This window comes from Helobdella robusta (genome assembly GCF_000326865.2).
Source record: "Helobdella robusta unplaced genomic scaffold HELROscaffold_11, whole genome shotgun sequence".
Taxonomy (NCBI): Eukaryota; Metazoa; Annelida; class Clitellata; order Rhynchobdellida; family Glossiphoniidae; genus Helobdella; species Helobdella robusta.
Genome location: NW_008703617.1, coordinates 754,736 through 776,342, shown reverse-complemented (window position 1 = coordinate 776,342; position 21,607 = coordinate 754,736). Strand labels below are relative to the sequence as shown.

Below are 21,607 nucleotides of genomic sequence, written 5' to 3'. Positions count from 1 at the left end.
ACGCCTCCTCGATATTTTCCCGATTGATTCGTTTGATGATAGTCGGTTGGAGCAGCTTCCTCATCAGAAGGTGATAGTTATGGAAGGCCACATTTTCAACAACCCAGCGGGGGTTTCTGATCCGTTCAACGTTCAAATCGGTTCTCGGATTGTCGATTAGTTTTTCGGCCATCTCCGGCTGGTTGAAGGTGACTGCCAGGTGGAGAGGGGTGCAGTTGTACAGGTCGACGTGGTTTATATCAGCCCCCAGACGTAAAAGTTCGTTGAAAGCAATCAAATCCCTCTTCATGACCGCCCACATCAGAGGGGTCTCTTTGAAATCATCTTCGGCGTCCATCTCAAACTCGTACTTCTCCATTATATCGAAGAGGTGACGATGACCTGAAAATTTTTTGTCCTCTTTATATCCAACAAATTTAATTTGATAAAACTATTTATTACACTTTTGATAATATTATTGTTAGTATTATTTATTATTACTACTACTACTAATGTAGCTTTTGTAGCTACTGCTACTGCTACTACGACCACTACTACTTTTACAAACCATTTATAACGGCCAGATGTACCGGCGATAATCTCCTCTTCCCCTCTATAATTTTAACGACGACTTTCAGGTTTATAAATTCGCTAACCTTTTAAAAATTATTTCAAAAAATTATTCCATTATATAGTTCAATTCGCCATAATTTATTTTTCATAATTTATTTTTTCACAAAATTGTCATAATTTTAGTTCTTCATAAATTGTTATAATTAATTTATCCATGATTTCCATCCACACAGACCTTGTCATAGCTGCCCTTCTCTATGTACTGATTTAAGCCAACAATAGCCTGGAAGGTCGACTCGATTCTAGGGAATGCGTGAATGAGTTTCGTCATGAACAACTCTAATAATTCTTTGTTCCCTTTAAAAATATTAAAAGTGGTAATGATAATGATAATTCTTTCTCTCTCTCTCTCTCTCTCTCTCTCTCTCATTCTCTCTCTCTCTCTCTCTCTCTCTCGTGAAAGAGCTTTCCTCATCAATTAAATGTACTCAACCAAACGATAATAATTCAGTGATAACCACAAAGACATACTTAAATACAATACAAACACACACACGCACGCATATGTATATATACACACATCCATAAACACGTGCACACACACGCACACACACAAAGGTACATATACACATACATGCATACATATATACCTTGCTCAACGATTATGTGTAGGCAGGATTTGCACGAAGGCGGTATTTGAGATTCGATATTCGTGTAAGTATGGAGGAGGTACATTACCGAGAAATTGTTTATAAAACACTCGGAGCATCTCCTCTTATTATATTCCAACGCCATGTGCAACAAGTTCATGTTTGTTTTTGTATCATTGAATATACTGGACTCCAAGGTCCAGTTCTCTTTTTCTATGACCTCTTTCACTTCCGGGGACGTCGATTTATAGTCTTCGATTAGTTTTAAAAGTGAATCGATGTCGTCATCTTCAACAAAATTATGCGCCGCCTTTTTTAATTTGGCGGCCACGGCGTTCTCTTCTTTTTTCTTGCTGAACTTCGGGGAGAGCTGGTGAATAATTACGGTGAAAAAATTTATCATCATTCATTCATTCGTTCATTCATTCGTTCATTCATTCGTTCATTCATTCATTCCATTCATTCATTCGTTCGTTCGTTCATGCATGCAGGCATTTATTCATTCATTCATTTAGTCATCCAATCATTCGTTCGTTCATTCATCCTCACAGCAGCACCTGTATTGGTTGGTTTCGTTTTTTGCTTGGCTTCTCAGTATATATTGATACATACAAACATACATACATACATAAAAATATACAAACATGTATACATACATTTAAACATACAAACAAATATATATATATATACAGGCAAATTATATACAAACTATATACATACATACATACATACGTTATGGTTGTACATACAATGTGTATACTGTATACTTATATATTTTCGCATATACAAACATTATAAAAATCTTCATTAAACACAACAGCTGGTCAAACATTATACATACATAACATACATACATACATACATGCACACACATACATACAAATGTACGCAGGTGTGAATGTACATACATACATACATACATACATACATACATAACATACATACATACATACATACATACATACATACATACATACATACATACATACATACATACATACATACATACATACATACATACATACATACATACATACATACATACATACATACATACATACATACATACATACATACATACATACATACATACATACATACATACATATATACATACATACATACACACACACACATACATACACACACACATACATACATGCATACATATAAGCAAATATACAATGCAAACATACACACATGTTTGTCGGCCATCGATTTACTATAAAAAAAATTACAGATATACTTACATCATATTGGCAAGTAAAGTATATTTTCACATACATACGCACACACAAACACACATGCACACACACAAACACACAAATATTAAATATTTAATCTATTCTGATCTTAAAAATATGAATTCCTCATCATTTATATTGTTAACGAGTATGTATGATTGTTTGTTGTTGTTTGTGTGTGTGAGAGAGAGAGAGAGAGTGTGTGTGTGTCTGTGTGTGTGTGTCTGTGTGTGTAGATGTGTGTGTGTGTGTGTGGTGTGTGTATGTGTGTGGATATGCCTGCGTATCGTTATGAACCGTACTAATTGTTGAATAATTGAGAATCATATTGAAATTCTGTCTCATCTGCCTCTACTATGCCCTACCATGCCATACCATGCCCTACCATGTTATACCATTCCATTGTTTTTTGACGCTTCAATGGCCAGCATGTCAGCAACTAAACAAGCAAGCTATGTCAGATGAATGTTTATGAAGTGATTTGCATCAGAGAATGAAGCATGATGCACATAGTAGCAATAGGCTTTACATTTTTTAATGAGAAACTTCGCGTCTTGAAAGATAAAAAGATGAACCGCTAAAAAGATAAAAATTGTGAAAAAAGTATAAGGAAATAGCATACAAATACTTGGTCTAATCTCGTGCACTCGTTACTCACTCACTCACTCATTCGGTTTTACTCATTCATTCATTAATTCGTTCATTCATTTATTCATCCATTCATTCATCCATCCATTCATTCATCCATCCATTCATCCATCCATTCATTCATCCATCCATCCATCCAAACCTTCTGCAAATCTAAAGAAGACGTGGACAGCATGGAGTACATTGTCGTCGATTGGGGCATCTGTCCCCGATTTGGAGACTTTACCCTTCTTGGGGCATTTCGGGGGCTTTTATGATTAGGGCTCTGGACCTTTTTATTCCCCAGTGGATAGTCTGCCTGATCGCTCTTTAGGCTTAAGGATTCTGCGCTATGCAACGAAATTCCGGATTTTCGGTTGGAAAATTTTAAAGACACGGGCGAATACGGAGTGTCGCTGGCCTTTGAGGGTTGCTTTGATAGAAGGCGTTTCATGATTGGCCGGCTGTCGGTTGGGTGGTTTCGGAGGATGATTTTGATTGGTTGGCTGGTTGGTGGGGTGGTTTCGGCGGATGAATTTGATTGGTTGGCTGGTTGGTGGGGTGGTTTTGGCGGATGAACTTGATTGGTTGGCTGGTTGGTGGTGTGGTTTCGAAAGATGAATTTGATTCGTTGGCCGGTTGTAGGGTTGATTTACGTTGATGAATTGATTGGCTGGTTGATGTTTTTGATCTTTGTACTCCTATTTTTTATTAATAATTCCTCGTCAGTATCAGCCAACCAGGTAGTAATATATTCCAAATGAAATCCATCTCATTCATGTAATTTTCGTCTAACAGTTAGCAGCTTAACCGAAAGACCAGAGCGGAGTTCCAAACAGACATATCAACATTAACGATAACACATAAACTCGTTAGTATTTTACGATCATAAAAAGTATATATTAGTAATTTTCGTCACAATATTACCATATTAAATTAGTTATATTTGAAATATGCTAGTATTAAAATTTAGCTACATTTGGAGGAACTTTTTATTTTCTGCAACTGATTAACACCGAAACCTACTTTAGCAGCAAATATAAATAAATATGTATAAATATTTAAATATATATAAACATACATACATATATATATATATATGTATATATATATATATATGTATATATATATGTATATATGTATATATATGTATATATATATATGTATATATATATATATATATATATATACATCTACATAATGGCTATCATTAACATTTTTTTCATCCTATAATATTTTATTTACTACATTTAAGCGTGTTGGAATTTTTATTATTAGTATCATAACTATTATTATTATTATTATTATTATTATTATTATCGTTGTTGTTGTTATTATGATCTATATATATATATGTTGTTATTATGATCTATATATATATATATATATATATTTTTCTATATATATATATGTGTGTGTGTGTGTGCGAGTACGTGTGTGTGTGCGCGTACGTGTGTGTGTTTGTGTGTGTGTGTGTGTCTAAATAACAACAAGAAAATAATTTTAAATCAATCAAATTTTTGTATAGGTAAAGTACACACATTACGTTATTGTATTACATAGCGTTACACCGTAACATCAATTGCATACTTACATTTCTTCAATACCTTGACATGATGCCGTATGATTGCTTCAACACAAGTTACATCACAAACTCACAATACCGTCAATATTACCATCGAGTTTGAGAAATATCTATCTTCTCTCTCCCTTTCTCTCTCTCTTGCTCTATATCTCTTTCTTTCTCTCTCTCTCTCTCTCTCTCTCTCTCTCTATATATATATATATATATATATTCTTATATGTTTTGTAATGTTTCGTTGTTGTGCTAGTATACATGCAAAGCATTCCTTGTTGTACCCAAGGCAAACAATACTCTAAAAATGTATGTATGTTTGTGTGTGTGTGTTGTGTGTGTGTTTTGTATGTTTGTATGTGTGTGTGTTTTGTTGTGTCTGTGTGTTGTGTGTGTATGTATGTGTGTGTTTTGTATGTGTCTGTGTGTGTATGTGTTGTTTATATATGTGTTTTGTGTCTGTGTTTTGTGTGTGTCTGTGCGTGTTGATGATGTTAATTATATAATTATACTAATTTAGATGATGAAGATGGTAAATGGAAGATGTTATTAAAGACAGTGTACCTGTGTATGATTCTAAATATATCAGCCAATGAAAACATGCCAATTATATATAAATGTATGTATGAAGTGTTATTTCGTCTACTTACTCATTCGTTCGTTCGTTTGTTCATTCATTCGTTCATTCATTCATTCATTCATTAAATCGCCAATACCTTCATTAAATCGCCAATACATTCGCCAATACGAATGAATGAATATTCATTCGTTCGTTCATTCATGCATTCGTTCTTTCAACCATTCATTCATTCAGTCACTCATCAACAAATTAACCTCTTAATCAAATTAACAAATAATTAATTACTTGATTATTATTTAATAATTATTATTTATCTTATAATTAATTATTATTATTATCTCATTATTTTTATAGAAAGTTCCTCGCAATTATTATATTATTTTTCATCGTTCGAAAGTATAATTTAGTTAAGATCACTTGGTGGAAGGCTGTGTCTATATTCTATATTTCAATTTTTCTGCCTCTCTCTCTCTCTCTCTCTCTCTCTCTCTCTCTCTCTCTCTCTCTCTATCTTCTCTCTCTATCTTCTCTCTCTATCTTCTCTCTCTACCTCTCTGTCTCTATCTTCCTTCAGTACGTAAATTTTTCGTGTGCTTCTGACGTTTTTGTGTTTTCCATCGTTCATTCATTCATTCATTCGTTCGTTCGTTTGTTCATTCATTCATTTATCCATTCATTCATTCGTTCGTTCGTTCATTCATTCATTAATTCATTCATTCAACCATCCATTCAAACATTCAAATTTACTTTTAATAGAAGATAAAATTCAGTTACTATCAATTTCTATTTGTGTGGTCATTATCACTATCTTTAAGAGTTCGTTTTCGGATTTATCCTTTGGCCTTTCGATATTTCATTTATTTACACGTTTATTCGTTTACTCTTTCATTCAGTCATTCATTCATTCATTCATTCAGCCATTCAGTCATTCATTCAGTCATTCGTTTGTTCGTTCGTTCGTTAGTTCGTTCGTTCGTTCATTCATTCATTCATGCATTCATCCACAACGCCACAGACCTCAAACCTATCAATTGTTAGTTCCTTCAGGACAAATCCGCGAAATTTTCTCTTTGCATTCAATAGTCTGGTCTTCTCTGCTGCCGTTTTTTTGGCAGCTGCTGCTGATTGGTCAAGTTCGTCTGATTGATTGAGTGATTGATTGATTCATTCGTTCATTGATTCATTCATTTATTCGTCCATTCATTTATTCGTTTATTCGTTCGTTTATTGTTTCATTTGTCTCTATGTAAACTTAAAGCAGCACATGGGAGAATTTTGTTGGTTAATGAATGGATGAATGAATGAATGAATGAAAGAATAGATGGTTGAAAGAATGAATGAATGAATGAACGAACAAACAAACGAACGAATGAATGAATATAATTATAAAAAACGGTATTTATTTATAATTAACTCTCTCCATTATTATAAGATCCTTTAAAGGCTATAATTACAAAACAACAACGACAATATCAACAACAACATCAACAACAACAACATAACAACAACAACATCAACAACAACATCATCAACAACAATAATAATAATATTTCCCACCATCTTCGAACAGTTTCATAACTCCGTAGTGGTCATCTTCCGTGTGATGTCTATTTTTAAAACTTGTGGGATTTCCACTGTCTCCACTTTCGTTTTCCGAGTTTGGCTGGTGATGGTAACGATGTTTCTGGACTAGGCTTCGGAATGTGAGCATCCTGATGATGATGATGATGATGATAATGATTTTTTGAAGGAATGGAACGAAGGAAGGAACATACAAAATTTCAATAACGAGTTTAAGTTTAAAACGAGTAGGGGAAAAATGAACGAACAAACGAACAAACGAATGAATGAACGAACGAAAAAATGAAGTTATAAAATAAATTTAGTGTAACCAAACACATACTCACCTATTTCTTGGCTAGTTGAATTGCTTAACTTAACTAACAGAGCAAATATCAATATTTCTCATTTAAACTCTCTCTCTTTCTCTCCAAACAATAATAACAATAATAAAAATTATTATGATATTATTATTATTTTTAAAAAACTGAATGTATATATACTAGCTGATACTAAAAATATATGCAATAGAAAAATTGCAGTATTTAACACTATTACAAAATATATACGTAATACTATGATACTACTAAATCTTAAATTTTAGTAAGGGCAACAACAACTACTTCTACTACTACTTCTACGACTACTAATACTATACTTTTACCACTACTACTACTACTACTACTACTACTACTACTACTACTACTACTACTACTACTACTGCTGCTGCTGCTGCTGCTGCTGCTGCTGCTGCTGCTGCATCTGCAGTAGCTAATACTTTACTAGCTTAAATAATACTTTTTTTAAATTAACGACAACAACCACAACAATAACGGTGATTATAGCTAGCTGTTATAAGAAAAATTCATTCCCATATAACAAAGTTCTCAGAAATGATGGTAATACCTAGGATCAGGGCAAAACCGGGTGAAAGGTGTGTTCAGGTTGCTCTGCCCAAGGTATGGAATGATCTTCCAACAAGATAGAAACAAATCGTTCCAGAAAAAGATTTCAGAAGAGAGTTAAAAAGTAATTTGTTTAACAAAAGCATTTAATCACAGTACAATCCTCTGAGGAATGTCAATAGAGTGAATAACATAATAATAATACATAGTTAGTTATTCCCATACATTTATTTAACATGCCAACCTATTATCATTTTTAATTTATTCTTTCTATATAGACTAAAAATTAACGATATGTATATACATATTATATATATATATATATATATATATATTGTATGTATATATATATATATATATATACATTAGTTCTTGACATTTATGCTACAAATTCAACAACTTAGATATCTAGCTATGTACTAAGTTTCGATTAATTATCATTCATTAATGAGTTTGACATTCACAAAATGTGAATTTTGTGAGATTTATTGTTTTAGTTAATAAGTGTTTAATTTTATTATGTAGATAGTTTAAGTTTAATTAGTATTTTAGTGCGGAATAATGTAGGTTTTATGAGTTTTGTGTGAAATATTTTTAGGCTCAACTTTTAAACATTTGTTATTACTAGCTAAAAGTAAACTTCTGCTAAGTCATTTAAACTCTAGATGTGTTTTAAAAAAGAGTATTTAGTCAGTTTAAATTTGCAAAAAAAAATTTGTAATAATAAAAATAAATCATGATTTTTTTGAGGTCGTTCACTAAATTAACACTGTCATCATTCCGGTTAAATAATAAAATCAGTAAACGTATTTATTTCGAGAAATTCGTCAGCAGCACATCTTCACTAAAATTTTCAGCAGCTCCATCATCATCATCATCATCATCATCAGATGCTAACAATGCCGACGTGAGGAGCGCCACAAAGCCTCACCTCAACATCGGCACAATTGGCCACATTGATCACGGAAAGACAACACTCACGTCTGCTATCACTAAAGTCCTGGAAAGAGATGGATTAACAAAGTAAATTTATTTAAAAAACATTAACTTCTTTTTTAATATTAATTGCTTCATTTGAAAATGTATTTTCGGTTTCTCATGATTCCTACCCACACTAATAAACCATATTTAATCAGATACCTGGCCTATGATCAGATTGACAAGGCTCCGGAAGAGAAGGCTCGAGGAATAACAATCAATGCCTGCCATGTCGAATACTCAACCAAAACTCGCCACTACGCCCACACAGACTGCCCTGGTCACATCGACTTCATCAAAAACATGATCATGGGAACATCACAAATGGATGGAGCAATATTAGTGGTAGCTGCAACAGATGGTGTCATGCCTCAGACAAGAGAACACCTCCTATTGGCTAGGCAGATTGGTGTCAAGGACATTGTGGTATTTGTAAATAAGGCTGACGTTGTTGATAAAGAAACCATTGAGCTGGTTCAGTTAGAGATTGCTGAATTGCTTAATGAAGTTAGTGCTGGTAGGAATGTTTTAATTTTGTAATATTTTTCTTTCCACCTATGCTCTTATGGCAGTTGCTATCAACAGCATCAACCTTATTATTCTACCCTCTTAATCAGATGGGGTATGATGATTCCAAAGTGCCCTTCATCTTTGGGTCAGCCCTCAGTGCCCTGGAAAACAAGAATCCTGAAATTGGAGAGAAGTCAATTAGGCAGCTGATGGAAGCCCTCGATTCTCATATAAAGGTTGCTGTTAAATTCATTTGTTCATATGGTCATTCGTTCGCTCGTTCATTCGTTCATTCATTCATTCAATCATTCATTTATTTATTCAATCATTCGTTCTTTCATTCATTCATTTTTAAAAGGTTCCAGAGAGAATTTCAGAGGGTACATTCCTAATGCCAATCAACAGTGCATTTACTGTGCAAGGTTTTCTAAATTTATTCATTTATTTCAACCATTTAATCAAATTCCAATCAATCAATCAATCACCCACCCAACCAACCAACAAATCACAAACAGGGAGAGGGACTGTAGTGGTGGGCACCGTCAGAAGGGGTACTCTGAACAAGGGTGACCAAATTTTTGTCGTTGGCTTCGGTAATGAAATCAGATCTGTGGCTTCCGACTTGCAGGTCTTCTCTTTGTGACTTCCTCCAAAGTTTCATAATTATCTAGCGTTTCTTTCTTAATCTCTTAATTTATAAACCGTCACCTCAAAAACCTTCTCAGATTTTCAAGAAATCAGTCCCCACAGCCGTTGCAGGTGACAATGTGGGCATCCTTCTAAGGGGCATCAAGAAAGAATTAGTAGACAGGGGTATGTTCGTTTTCGGAGCCGTGAGCAGTCGCGAACCGCCCACCCAGGTTGAGGCCTTTATCGGTCGTATATACGTGCAGAAAAGGTCAGAAGGCGGGCGTTCCAAGCCCATCACGACGGGGTACAATGGAAATATATTTGTCGACACTTGGAATATTGCTTGCCAGGTAAATTTGCTGGACGGAGATGAAGAAGATAGCGCTGACGATGATGGTTACGGTTGTTTTGTGGGTGATTTTGAAGCTAGAGATCATAGTAATGATGTTTATGAAATGAAGAATGAAGAAGCAATCAACGAGCAACAGCATTCGCCACTAACAAATCAACTACAGCCATCAAAATCACAAACACACGCAGTAAGTCCAAGCGAAGATGACGCGCAATCCTCTCACAAGAACTCGACAACGACCCCACAGAGTAGAAACGTTACTCAAGCCACCCCAGAAAACGAGGCCACCCACAAGTCCATGGCAATGCCCGGTGACATCACAATTGCCAAAATATACCTCAGAAAACCCATGGTTCTGAAAGAGGGTCAAAGGTTTTTCATCAGGGAGGCAACGATGACCACTGTAACTGGAATCGTTACGAGGGTTCTACCGCGGGAGAGGGTGGAAATTAAGGGGTTCAATTGGGAGCCCCCGAAACGCCCCACCTTTGTGGGCAATGCCTCGACGGTTATGAGGAAGAGGAGGAAGAGGATGGAAGAGAAGTGATGACGTCATGATGACTGACGAAAGTGATGAAATAATTTATGATAATGATGACCTGTGTGATGACGATGATGATGACGTAACTGATGGAGATGACGTAACTGGTTATGATGATGACAACGACGACAGTTACTGTATTACTACTAACGTAACGTAAACACAACACAATTTATTTATTTATACTACCTTGAGATTTTTTGAAGGAAAATAAAAAAAAACTTTTCACTCAACGGCATTGCCATCAACTGACTGCTGGTCATCAAAGGAAAGTCAGTTTAAAATCAATTATTCATTAATTATAATAGATATAATAAAATAATAATAATAAATTATGACAGAAGTCTGTGCAACACAAATGCTGAAATAATGATAAAACGTTATCGCCTATATTATTTATTATTATTATTAATTATTATTATTATCATTATGATTATTATTTATTTATTTCTTATTATTCTTGCTACTCTAATTCGATTCAACAATCATTCATGTGTGTACTTTCAAACGAGGACAATTTTGTATTGCCGAAAGTTATTTATCAATTATTTTAAATTAAACTTCAGAACGCGTTACCGACACACACACATACACATACATACACAAACATATTTGACACAAACACACACACATACATACACACACACACATATTTGACACAAACACACACACATACATACATAAACAAACACATACGTACAGACATACTTAAACACGCATACATACTTAAACAAACACTTATTATTCAAATCATTACATATCTTCAAAATAGATTATAGATAGATTTTTTAAACGTAAAAAAAAAATCAATTATCAAATTAGAATTGGAATAACATCATTTAACACATGCATTCTCAATCTAATAATAATAAAAATAAATACGAATAATAACAATAATAATAGGAATAATAATAAATGATAATAGGAATAATAACAAATAATAAAATATTATGGCGAAAAAACGGTTCAATCATAGGAATAGGCACTCAGAAAGCATCTATCAAACAGTTAAGTTATTAACTTGCAAGACACACTAAAAAGTCAGGTGGTGTATGTTTTATGCGTGTGCGTGCGTGTGTGTTATCCTAATCCATAAATGATTTAGCGATCAAAGCGGCCAGGGCCTCATCGACGTTTCCATTGGACATCAGCAGCTGGTCAATAGCATCCTTCCTGGAGAACCCGTGATTTGTAAGGACGCTTATAGAGGTTTCTGGAAAATCTCGCCTGTTCGTTAGGAATTGGCGGGAAGATGTGGCGGGCCCACCAGCTGCTGAGGTCCCCCCGGTTGCTGATGGTGACGTCACCGCTTGCTCAGAAGAATGCTGTTGCTGCTTTTTGGATTTGGCTGTGTGGGAATGAATGATTAAATCGGCGATAGAGGTTTAATCTAGAAATAAAATTCTTATCACACAGACAAACGGACACACAAACACACACACGTACGCACACATACAACAACAACAACTTACAGTCTTCCTGAGATCTCACAAGAGCCTCCTGTAGCAAGTGGTCGTCATCATCTGGGGTGAGGATGGATCGGTCGATGGACCTGGCACATGCTGGCATGTCAGCTTCGGAGAGGAACTTCGTTCGAGTGCCAGTCGACCCAATCACCAGTTCGTTATTCATCAAGTCTAGTATGCACTGTTGGTCGATTTGTATGTATGTGTATGTATGTATGTATGCATGTGTGTGTGTGGGTATGTATGTATGTATGTATGTGTGTGTGTGTTTGTCTGTGGATATATATGTGTGTGTGTGTGTTTTAATATGTGCGTTGTATTAGTACCTGGTGCCTCTTCAGCATATCAAGTCCCAGCAGCATATCCATTGACTGATCTTTCAGTATGGAGAATGAACATTGGAGGAATAGACTGCCTATTTTTATCTGGCCTGCTCGTGCATGTGTGTGTGTGAGTGTGTTTGTGAGTGTATACATGACGCGCTTGTATGATGTTAACGCAAACACAAATTAAAAACACAGTACACACTACATAGCAACATACAGCAGGAGTTCATTTGAACACCCCCCTGAAACAACTCACATAAATGAACTCTCCCAATGATAGCCTGGACACCCACGCCTTTGGCCACGCCCGCCCATCTTGTGTCCACCAATCGCATTATGTTGCATCTTTCAGCACAATCCTGACTCATTATTGTCATCTGGGCACCTGGAAATGGAAAAAATGTTTATATAGATATTATATAGATTATATAGATATTATATATATATAATATATAGATAGATAGATAGATAGATAGATAGATAGATAGATAGATAGATAGATAGATAGATAGATAGATAGATAGAGAGAGAGAGAGAGAGAGAGAGAGAAAGAGAGAGAGAGAGAGAAATTAGAATGTGAGTGCATTGTACATGTACATGTACATATGTACAAAAAAATACAAACCAGAGTCAACGAAGGCCTTGACTGGATGGTTGTTGACAACGCAGTCAATGTAGAGCATGGAGACCTGGCCAAAACTTTCTGGCGCATATTCAATAGCTGTCTCCATGTTGTGTTCTATATTCTTCAATCTGTGTGTGTGTGTGTGTGTGTGTGTGATTATGTGTGCGTCTCTCTGTGTGTGCCATACAAACCCATACACACACACAAATACAAACAAATAAACACACAAAAACATACATACAAGCAACAAATAAAATGTACAAACCTTATTTCCTCAGCAATCCTTCTTTGAGCATCTGAATCAAATGGATCTGATAACATCAGCCTCATTTTCTCTTCATCTCTCTAAATATTTGTATGTTTGAATGTATAGGTGTGTTAATATATGCATGTATGTTTGTATGTATGTTTGTTTGTATGTATGGATGCATGTATGTATGTATGTATGTAAGTATGTATGTATGTATGTATGCATGTATGTATGTATGCATGTATGTATGTATGCATGTATGTATGTATGTATGCATGTATGTTTGTATGTTTGTTTATTTTTGAATTGAATTGAATTGATACATAATGAATACATACATATATAATACATTTGTATGTATGTATGTATTTATGTATGTAAATCATCACAAGTATCAAGACTAGCCTGTTGTTTTTCTTGCCTTTGCCTTTGTAATACTTGTGTAAACTTGGCTACAATTATGAAAAAAAATTAACAACAATAATAATTATCATCATTATTACAATTTTAATTATATTATGGCATATTTTATTATTATGGTATATTTTATTATTATTGTTGTTGTTTTTATTATTATTATTATTAACTGACCTATACTGCCACTAGTAAGAGCTTCATAGAGTGGTGGATTCCTCTCCCTAAGGAGAGCGAGGTCGTGGGGACTGTTTAGTAAGATTTCCCTAATTGTCGCCGGATCTGACAGGTCAGGTGACCCCTGACTGGCCAGTGACTGAGAGGCATTTAATTGAGAGGTCGAGGTCGCCCCGGGAATAGGGATGCTACCAAAGTCTATAAACGGGGCTGGAACTATTTGTTGTCATTTGAAAAGTGTTAGTTAAATGTCCAATTAAAGTTGGTTTTAGATATTAATGTGATTTAATTTTTAATGTGATTTACCTTTTTTTAGAAAAAATGAATGGATGAATGAATGAATGGATGAATGAATGAATGACTTTACTCACCAGATCCAGATCCAGATGGCATCATATTTCTTTGTTGGTCCTGTCGTTGTTCTTGAATCCTTTGCATCAGCAACATTTCACCATTCGTAATTTTATAGTCTTTCAGCTTTTCTTTGAAGTTAAATTATCAGTGGAAATAAGTTTTAAAAAGAATAAAACACCAAGAACAAACTCAATAACAGAAAAAATTGGGTAAAATCTCGAATAGACAATGCAAGAATAAAAAGTTGTCTAACATTCTAACTAAGAGCTAAAATAAAAGTTAAAAATAAACAAAAAAAATAAAAACCGAACGAACTTGCGTCATCAGTTAATGGCCGTCCATTAAGGAGGAGAACGATTTGATTAGCAGGCCAGCCACTTTCCAGGGCACAAAGATTTTTCAAACTGGACAAATCCAGATCAGAGTTTACTTCAAACGTGAAAATATTATCAGACAGAGTCGTAACCGTAATTCTCATGTTTGATGTGACTTAAATTACTAATCAATTTAGGAAAAATATAAATGAAAATTATTAAATTATTGATGAATTAGGAGAAAATTGGTTATGAATTAGCAAAACAACCAAATTTATATATCGAATTTACTTTTTGATTTTTATGATAGGGATGGGCGTTTTAATTTTTGTTCAATATTTCTGTGCCATAACCTATGCTACATTGGAAATATATCATTATTTAAACAATTTTTCCATTATTATTATCATTAGTTATATCAATTATTTACATTAAATACTACATATTACTATCATATTGTTTTAAAAAATTGTCATTTTTAATTTTAAAAAGCGAAAAACTAAAATTTTGAATTTTTATTACCAAAAAGAACAATGATTTAAAAATTTGTGAAAATCTCAAACAACTCATCAGAAATGTTGGCATAACTTTCGAAAATACATAATAATAATAATAATAATTATTATTTGTACCAATTATTTGTCTTAATATTATTTTTTTAAATGTATAAATATGATATATATTTATAATAGTGTTAACTCTCTGACCATGAAGTATAGTCAATAATATCAGAAGCAAAAATTGAACTAAACAAATAAGTGAAAATAAAACAAATAAATGAATTTATCAAAACATTTTTTATTTAATTAATTATTTATTTATTATTTATTTAAAATAATTCTAAACAAAAGAACTAGAACATAAACTTTGACAACAAACAATGATAGAACAATAAGCGGCTTAATAAATTGATTGATTGAATTATCGATCGATCGATCGATCGATTGATTGATTGATTGATTGATCGATCGATCGATCGTTCGATTGATTGATTTATTGATTGGTAAATTTAAAAACTACGTACCGTCTTAGTAAAATTACAAAAGTAAAGCAAATAATATTATACCGCAACCAAACTTATGGCATAATTTGAAATTAATAATGAATTATATATATATATATATATATATATATATATATATATAGATATATATATATATATATGACTCAAACGCTAAGCAAATTTAAATAAAAAAAACATTACGATGATTGTATATAATTGTATAGACCTGTGTGTGTGTGTGTGTGTGTGTATATATATATATGTCTGTGTGTGTGTTTGTGTGTCTGTATCTGTGTGTGTTTGTGTGTGTGTCTGTGTGTGTTTGGTCAAACATATCGAAGCAAAATTATCTAAATGCACTTGTTAAAGTTATGAATGACCACAAAATGAAAATTATGAAACATTGGATGGTAAAAATGCTGAAGGCACTATGTTAATCTATCTCTCTATCTGTTTGTCTCTCTTTCTATCTGTATGTATAAGTTTGTATGTGTGTGTATGTATGTGTGTATGTATGTATGTGTGTATATGAGTGTGTGTATGTGTGTGTGTGTATGAGTGTGTGTTATACGCCATGTGATAATATTATAAAATGCTAATATACGCTCTGTTGTGATTAATTTAATTGCAATTTTAATTATTATCAACAACGAAAGTTAATTGAAGGTTTAATTAGATTAGATTTAATTAATTGAATATTTTAATTAGTTAATTAGTTCAGAGTTTTGGTCATGATGATGATTCTATCCCGTCATCTACCTGTGGGGAAAATATTGGTGAATAATAATAATAATAATAATAATAATAATAACAATTATAATAATAATAATTATTATTATTATTATTTTTATTATTTATTTTTATATTATGATGGAACTAATTATAACGAGACGATATTTCGAAATTGAGATGATGAAGCTGACCAGAGCGATGATGACGACGACGACCATGATGATGACGACAAAGATGGTGATGATGATGATGGAGATGATGGTGATGATGGAGATGATGATGATGATGGAGATGATGATGATGATGATGGTGATGATGATGATGATGGAGATGATGATGATGATGGAGATGATGATGATGATGGAGATGATGGTGATGATGGAGATGATGATGATGATGGAGATGATGATGATGATGGAGATGATGATGATGATGATGACAGTTACAAGAGCGGTGGTGAATTTATAGGTTTTTGAAATATCTTCCAAAGTACTCAAACTTTAACGGGTAGGTTTTATTTTTTTTTTTTAAATTATTTTGCTGTCGAGTTTTTTTTTTCGTCCCAAAACTTTGTATGCACTTGAAAAATAATGCGCCTCATAAATGACAAAAAACCCAACTCAAAATGTTTCATTTAGTGCCTAAACTTAGTAAACTAACGAACACAAATTAAACACGCACATACACACACACACACCAACAAACATACACACACACTCACAGACAAAAAAAACACATACAAAGACGTAAACAAACACACACACACACACAACCAACTTGATCTGAACATCAAGGGGCAAAGGAGGGGGAGGTGGGGGTGGCCCATGCGATAAATCTCTCATTAAATTCTCGCTATAGAGGGCCCCTAGACTTCTGTGGGTCTTGCCAAGTGTCCCCGAAAGGTGGCTGCTGTAGTTGTGGGTTCGCGAGGCCGAGCGTCTTGGTGAGGCCGAAATTTGTTGTGGGAGAGACGGCGGGAGGGTTTTGAGACGCAGACTCGAGTATGCGTCGTAGCGTGTCTCGTCTGGGACCATATGTCTGGCCTGCTGTCTGATCAGTTTCATCGTTTGGCTGTCTTTGTCTGTCTCGACTTGTGTGAATGGTTGGGTGCGGGTGTTTGTGGTAATTTGTCTGTTTGTGTGTGTGTGTGTGTGTGTATGTGCATTCATATGTGTCTGTGTTTTTGTCTGGGTTTTTATCAGCGTTTATGTCTGTGTGGTTGTTAAATTTAGAATTTAGACGTGTTAATTATGAACGAAATGATGAACATTCTCTTGGTGACGCTAATGATGATAATTTGATGACTGTGATGATGATGATGATGATGGCTATGATGATGATGCTGATGACTATGATGGTGATGATGATGGTGGTGAAGATGATGGTGACGATGACGACGATGAAGCTGTGGCAAGGAAAACACAAGAGTGGTAGCCAGGCGTGTTAATGAGAGAGATTGAGAAAGCAAGCAGACATGCAGCTCAGTCAAACATGCTTCAACATTCATTACCATGGAGTTTAAATCCAAAATGCATAACAATTAAATAGACAGACAAAAAACTTCACCACTACTACTACTACTACTACTACTACATTTATTATGATAATTATTAAATTAACATTAATAATTATGTTATCATTAATAAATTATGTTAATTGAATTGGGTTCTGTCGTTGAGCGCTTTTGGGAATTATTTTGAAATATTTTAAAATTGAAACGCGAGGTAAAAAAATTCTAAAAAGTTAAAAAAAAATTGTTACACATTATCTTTCCAAATTTAAATAAAAAATTTTTCAAAATTTATACAGAAAATCATTAAAAAATAAATTAAAAGCAAATTGAACTATTTGAAACATTTGAAAGGAATTTTTCTCTCTTACTGGACTCTATGTTAAAAAAACCAGCCAACTTAATGAGACTAAACTCAGGAATTGAACCTTCGAACATTACTCCCACCTCCAAATAAATATCTCCACAGCTAACAAATCATTCCGCACAATAACTTTTACAAAATAGAAACCAAAAAACTTTAGAAAAATTTCCAGCCAGCCCCAACTTACCATACTCGTCACTCTTGTTCACTTGGGCCTCGTACTCTGAACCGTGCTGGGACGACCTTGACACGTCAGAAAACTTATCTGGTGGAGGAGGTACCTCGTCTGCCTTTTCTCCCACCATTAATTTCTGGTAGTGGTAGTGATGATGTGGTGGTGGTGATGATGATGTGATGAAGATGATGATGATGATGTGGTGATGATGATAATGATGATGTGATGATGATGATGATGATGATGATCTTGCAGATCTAGAAGAAAATGATAATGATGATGATGATAGTGTTGGTGGTGATGATGGAGTGATGCGGTTATGATCGTGGAAATAATTTACCAAGTACACTTTAAAATACTTCGAAGGTTATTATGACAACAACAACAGCAACAACAACAACAACAGCAACAACAACAACAACATCAACAACAACAACAATAATGATAATAAGGTTATTATGACAACAACAACAACAAAAACAGCAACAATATCAACAACAACAGCAACAACAGCAACAATAACAACAATAATAATAATAATAATAAATATCTTCATTATCATCGTCATTGTCACAGGCACTAACTCTGTATCTTGCATCATTGAAGTTGGGAGATTCTTGGAGCGACCGGCTACCTCTCTTCACAAACACATCCTCCAAATTGGCCAGTCTGTGCCCCGGCGATGACGTCATAATTATAATTATCATAATAACAATTATAGTAATAATAATTATAAATGTTATAATAATTATAGTAATAATAATTAATATCAACGTTATTTCTATTGATAATTTTTATTATAACTACGTTTCAACCTCTCGCTAAGAGTCTTCAGTGACTCCAGTTCAGCAACCTGAGTGTAAGAAAATGGAAACCAACCAATCCTGACGTCATAATAAAATAATTATAATTATAATTAATATAATTATAATTATTATAATTATTATAATTATAATTGATAGTGTTATTAGTAATAAGATTTGTAGTAATAAAAGCAGCAACAGTAGCGACAAGTTTAATAATAACAAGTTTAATAATTATAATTATTATAATTATAATTAATAGTGTTATTAGTCATAGTATTTGTAGTAATAAAAGCAGCTATTGTAGCGACAAGTTATTAGTAATAGTATTTGTAGTAATAGAAGCAGCAACAGTAGCAACAAGTTCATTGTAATAAGTATTTGTAGTAATAGAAGCAGCAGCAGCAGCCACAAACCTGTTGGTATTTTCATTCAGTCCAAAAATCCATCCACCCTGGTTGACGTCATCGTAAACGCTTATGACGTCACCGGCCTCTATGGTCAGCTGGCTTTCGTTTGAGGCCTTAAAAGGGTGGACTGCTTTTAGCTGGAAGAGGGCCGATCTTAAATCCTCGTCTGTGATTGGTTGGTTGGTTGGTTGGTGAGTTGGTTGGTTGGTTGGTTGATCAGTTGGTTTGTTGGTTAGTTGGATGGTGAGTTAGTTGGTTGGTGAGTTGGTTGGTTGGTGAGTTGGTTGGTTGAGGAATGTTTGGTAGATTCAAGTGGTTTTATTATAAAACTTTTGCAATCGGTTGATCAGTTTCCATTCCAGACTTTGTAATTTAATAATTTTTTCTATCATTCCTCCAAAATTTATTTTTTTTTCAATTCATTCAATTCTTAATCCATACAAATTCCACACAAATCTCACACAAATCCCACACAAAATCCCACACAATCCCACAAAATCCCACACAATCCCACACAAATCCCACTCCCACTTCTCTCGGGCAGTTGCTCCAGCACTTCCGTTGCAGTTCTCGGCACGTGCGATAGCGTGTTGTACTTAATGACGTCATGGCTCGTTTGAATCACGTGGTTAGCAGCCGGGTTCTGATTGGTCGGATTTGTTATCATCATCAGGAGTAGTAGTAGTAGTAGTGGTAGTAGTAGTAGTAGTGGTGGTGGTAGTAGTAGTTGTTGTAGAAGTAGTAGTAGTAGTAGTAGTAGTAGTAGTAGTAGTAGTGGTGGTAGTAGTAGTAGTGGTAGTAGTAGTAGTAGTAGTAGTAGGAGTATTTTAGAAAATTATATAAACAACCATACTGAAACAGTAATAGGCTCGGGAAGTTTATTAGCAACGACAGCAGTAGTAGTGGTAGAAGTAGTAGTAGTAGCTTGTTGCAGTTGCGGTTGCGGTTGCTGTGGTTGCGGCGACGGTGGCGAGACAACGACAGTTGCTGGTTGCTGTTGCAGTTGCGTGGTAGCTGGTTGCGGTATCGGAGTATTTGCAGTTGGTATTTCACCTGTTTTCCAAAAAGAAAGGTGTTTGAGGTTTATTATTGATCGCATCAAAATGATAAAAAGATGAATTTGAAATTAGTTAGATGTTTAAAACTCACCCCCAGAAAAAGTTGCCCTTCTTACGGGTTCAGCAGTTGGTACCTCTTCAACGCTGGCAAATGAATCTTCCTTGATGTGTATGTATGAATGAACGTTTGTATGCATATTTGTTTGTATGCTTGTGTGTATGTTTTTGTGTATGTGAATGTTTGTATGTGTGTTTGTATGACTATATGTGTGTAACAATATACATTCAAACAAACAAAAACAGACACACACATACCCACACACACGCATACCCACACACACATACAAATATACATACAAAAATACATACAAACATACAAACAAACATACAAACATACATAAAAACAAACATACATAAAAACGAACATACAAACAAACATACATACAAACAAACATACATACAAACAAACATTCAAACATACATACAAACAAACATACAATCTTACCGTAAATCCAAGTTCAGCGATGAACCTCTCGGATGATTGTGGTAGTATGTGTGGATTCCTGATAACGATGATGACAATGATGGTGATGATGATGAATTTCTACTACAACTACTACTTCTTCTAATACTACTACTACTACTTCTACTTCTTCTACTACCACTACTACTACTACTACTATTACTACTACTACTACTACAATTACTACTACTACTACTGCTACTGCTACTACTACTACTAACTACTACGACTACTACCACAGATGTCGCTAGAATTATTACTTCCACTACTACTACTGCTGCTGCTACTACTACTACTACTACTACTACTACTGCTACTACTGCTACTACTACTACTACTACTACAAAATAATAGTAATAATAAAAATGAACAACAAAAATAACAACTACCTGCAATGT

General features: G+C 34.2%; 4 protein-coding genes across 4 annotated transcripts in view; 1 reads left to right on the top strand and 3 right to left on the bottom strand.

The window, feature by feature from the left end:
* Positions 1–539: 539 nt before the first annotated feature.
* Positions 540–3,527, bottom strand: HELRODRAFT_167129 (hypothetical protein; the record flags this gene model as incomplete). The annotated part of the gene is made up of 4 exons (XM_009012643.1): positions 540–635; positions 788–909; positions 1,389–1,572; positions 3,237–3,527. The coding sequence occupies 4 exons, from the start codon at positions 3,525–3,527 to the stop codon at positions 540–542; spliced, it is 693 nt and encodes a 230-aa protein (XP_009010891.1).
* A 2,683-nt stretch (positions 3,528–6,210) lies between these two features.
* HELRODRAFT_167128 (hypothetical protein) lies at positions 6,211–6,940 on the bottom strand (the record flags this gene model as incomplete). Its single annotated transcript, XM_009012642.1, has 2 exons — positions 6,211–6,368; positions 6,787–6,940. The coding sequence occupies 2 exons, from the start codon at positions 6,938–6,940 to the stop codon at positions 6,211–6,213; spliced, it is 312 nt and encodes a 103-aa protein (XP_009010890.1).
* Positions 6,941–8,430: 1,490 nt separating this feature from the next.
* HELRODRAFT_167127 (hypothetical protein) lies at positions 8,431–10,711 on the top strand (the record flags this gene model as incomplete). Its single annotated transcript, XM_009012641.1, has 6 exons — positions 8,431–8,717; positions 8,831–9,179; positions 9,290–9,418; positions 9,541–9,604; positions 9,698–9,810; positions 9,908–10,711. 6 exons carry the CDS (start codon positions 8,431–8,433, stop codon positions 10,709–10,711), a joined length of 1,746 nt encoding a protein of 581 aa, XP_009010889.1.
* Positions 10,712–16,119: 5,408 nt separating this feature from the next.
* The window catches only part of HELRODRAFT_190109 (hypothetical protein), a gene marked incomplete at its 5' end in the record, with an annotated part of 14,750 nt that continues 9,262 nt past the window's right edge, over positions 16,120–21,607 (bottom strand). Inside the window, 9 exons of the mRNA XM_009012640.1 lie at positions 16,120–16,393; positions 17,144–17,456; positions 18,428–18,551; positions 19,000–19,083; positions 19,230–19,299; positions 19,635–19,794; positions 20,160–20,271; positions 20,482–20,681; positions 20,778–20,847. Of these exons, the coding sequence (XP_009010888.1) occupies positions 16,390–16,393; positions 17,144–17,456; positions 18,428–18,551; positions 19,000–19,083; positions 19,230–19,299; positions 19,635–19,794; positions 20,160–20,271; positions 20,482–20,681; positions 20,778–20,847 (1,137 nt within the window). The 3' untranslated portion in view covers positions 16,120–16,389. The remainder of the gene's footprint in view (positions 16,394–17,143; positions 17,457–18,427; positions 18,552–18,999; positions 19,084–19,229; positions 19,300–19,634; positions 19,795–20,159; positions 20,272–20,481; positions 20,682–20,777; positions 20,848–21,607) is intronic.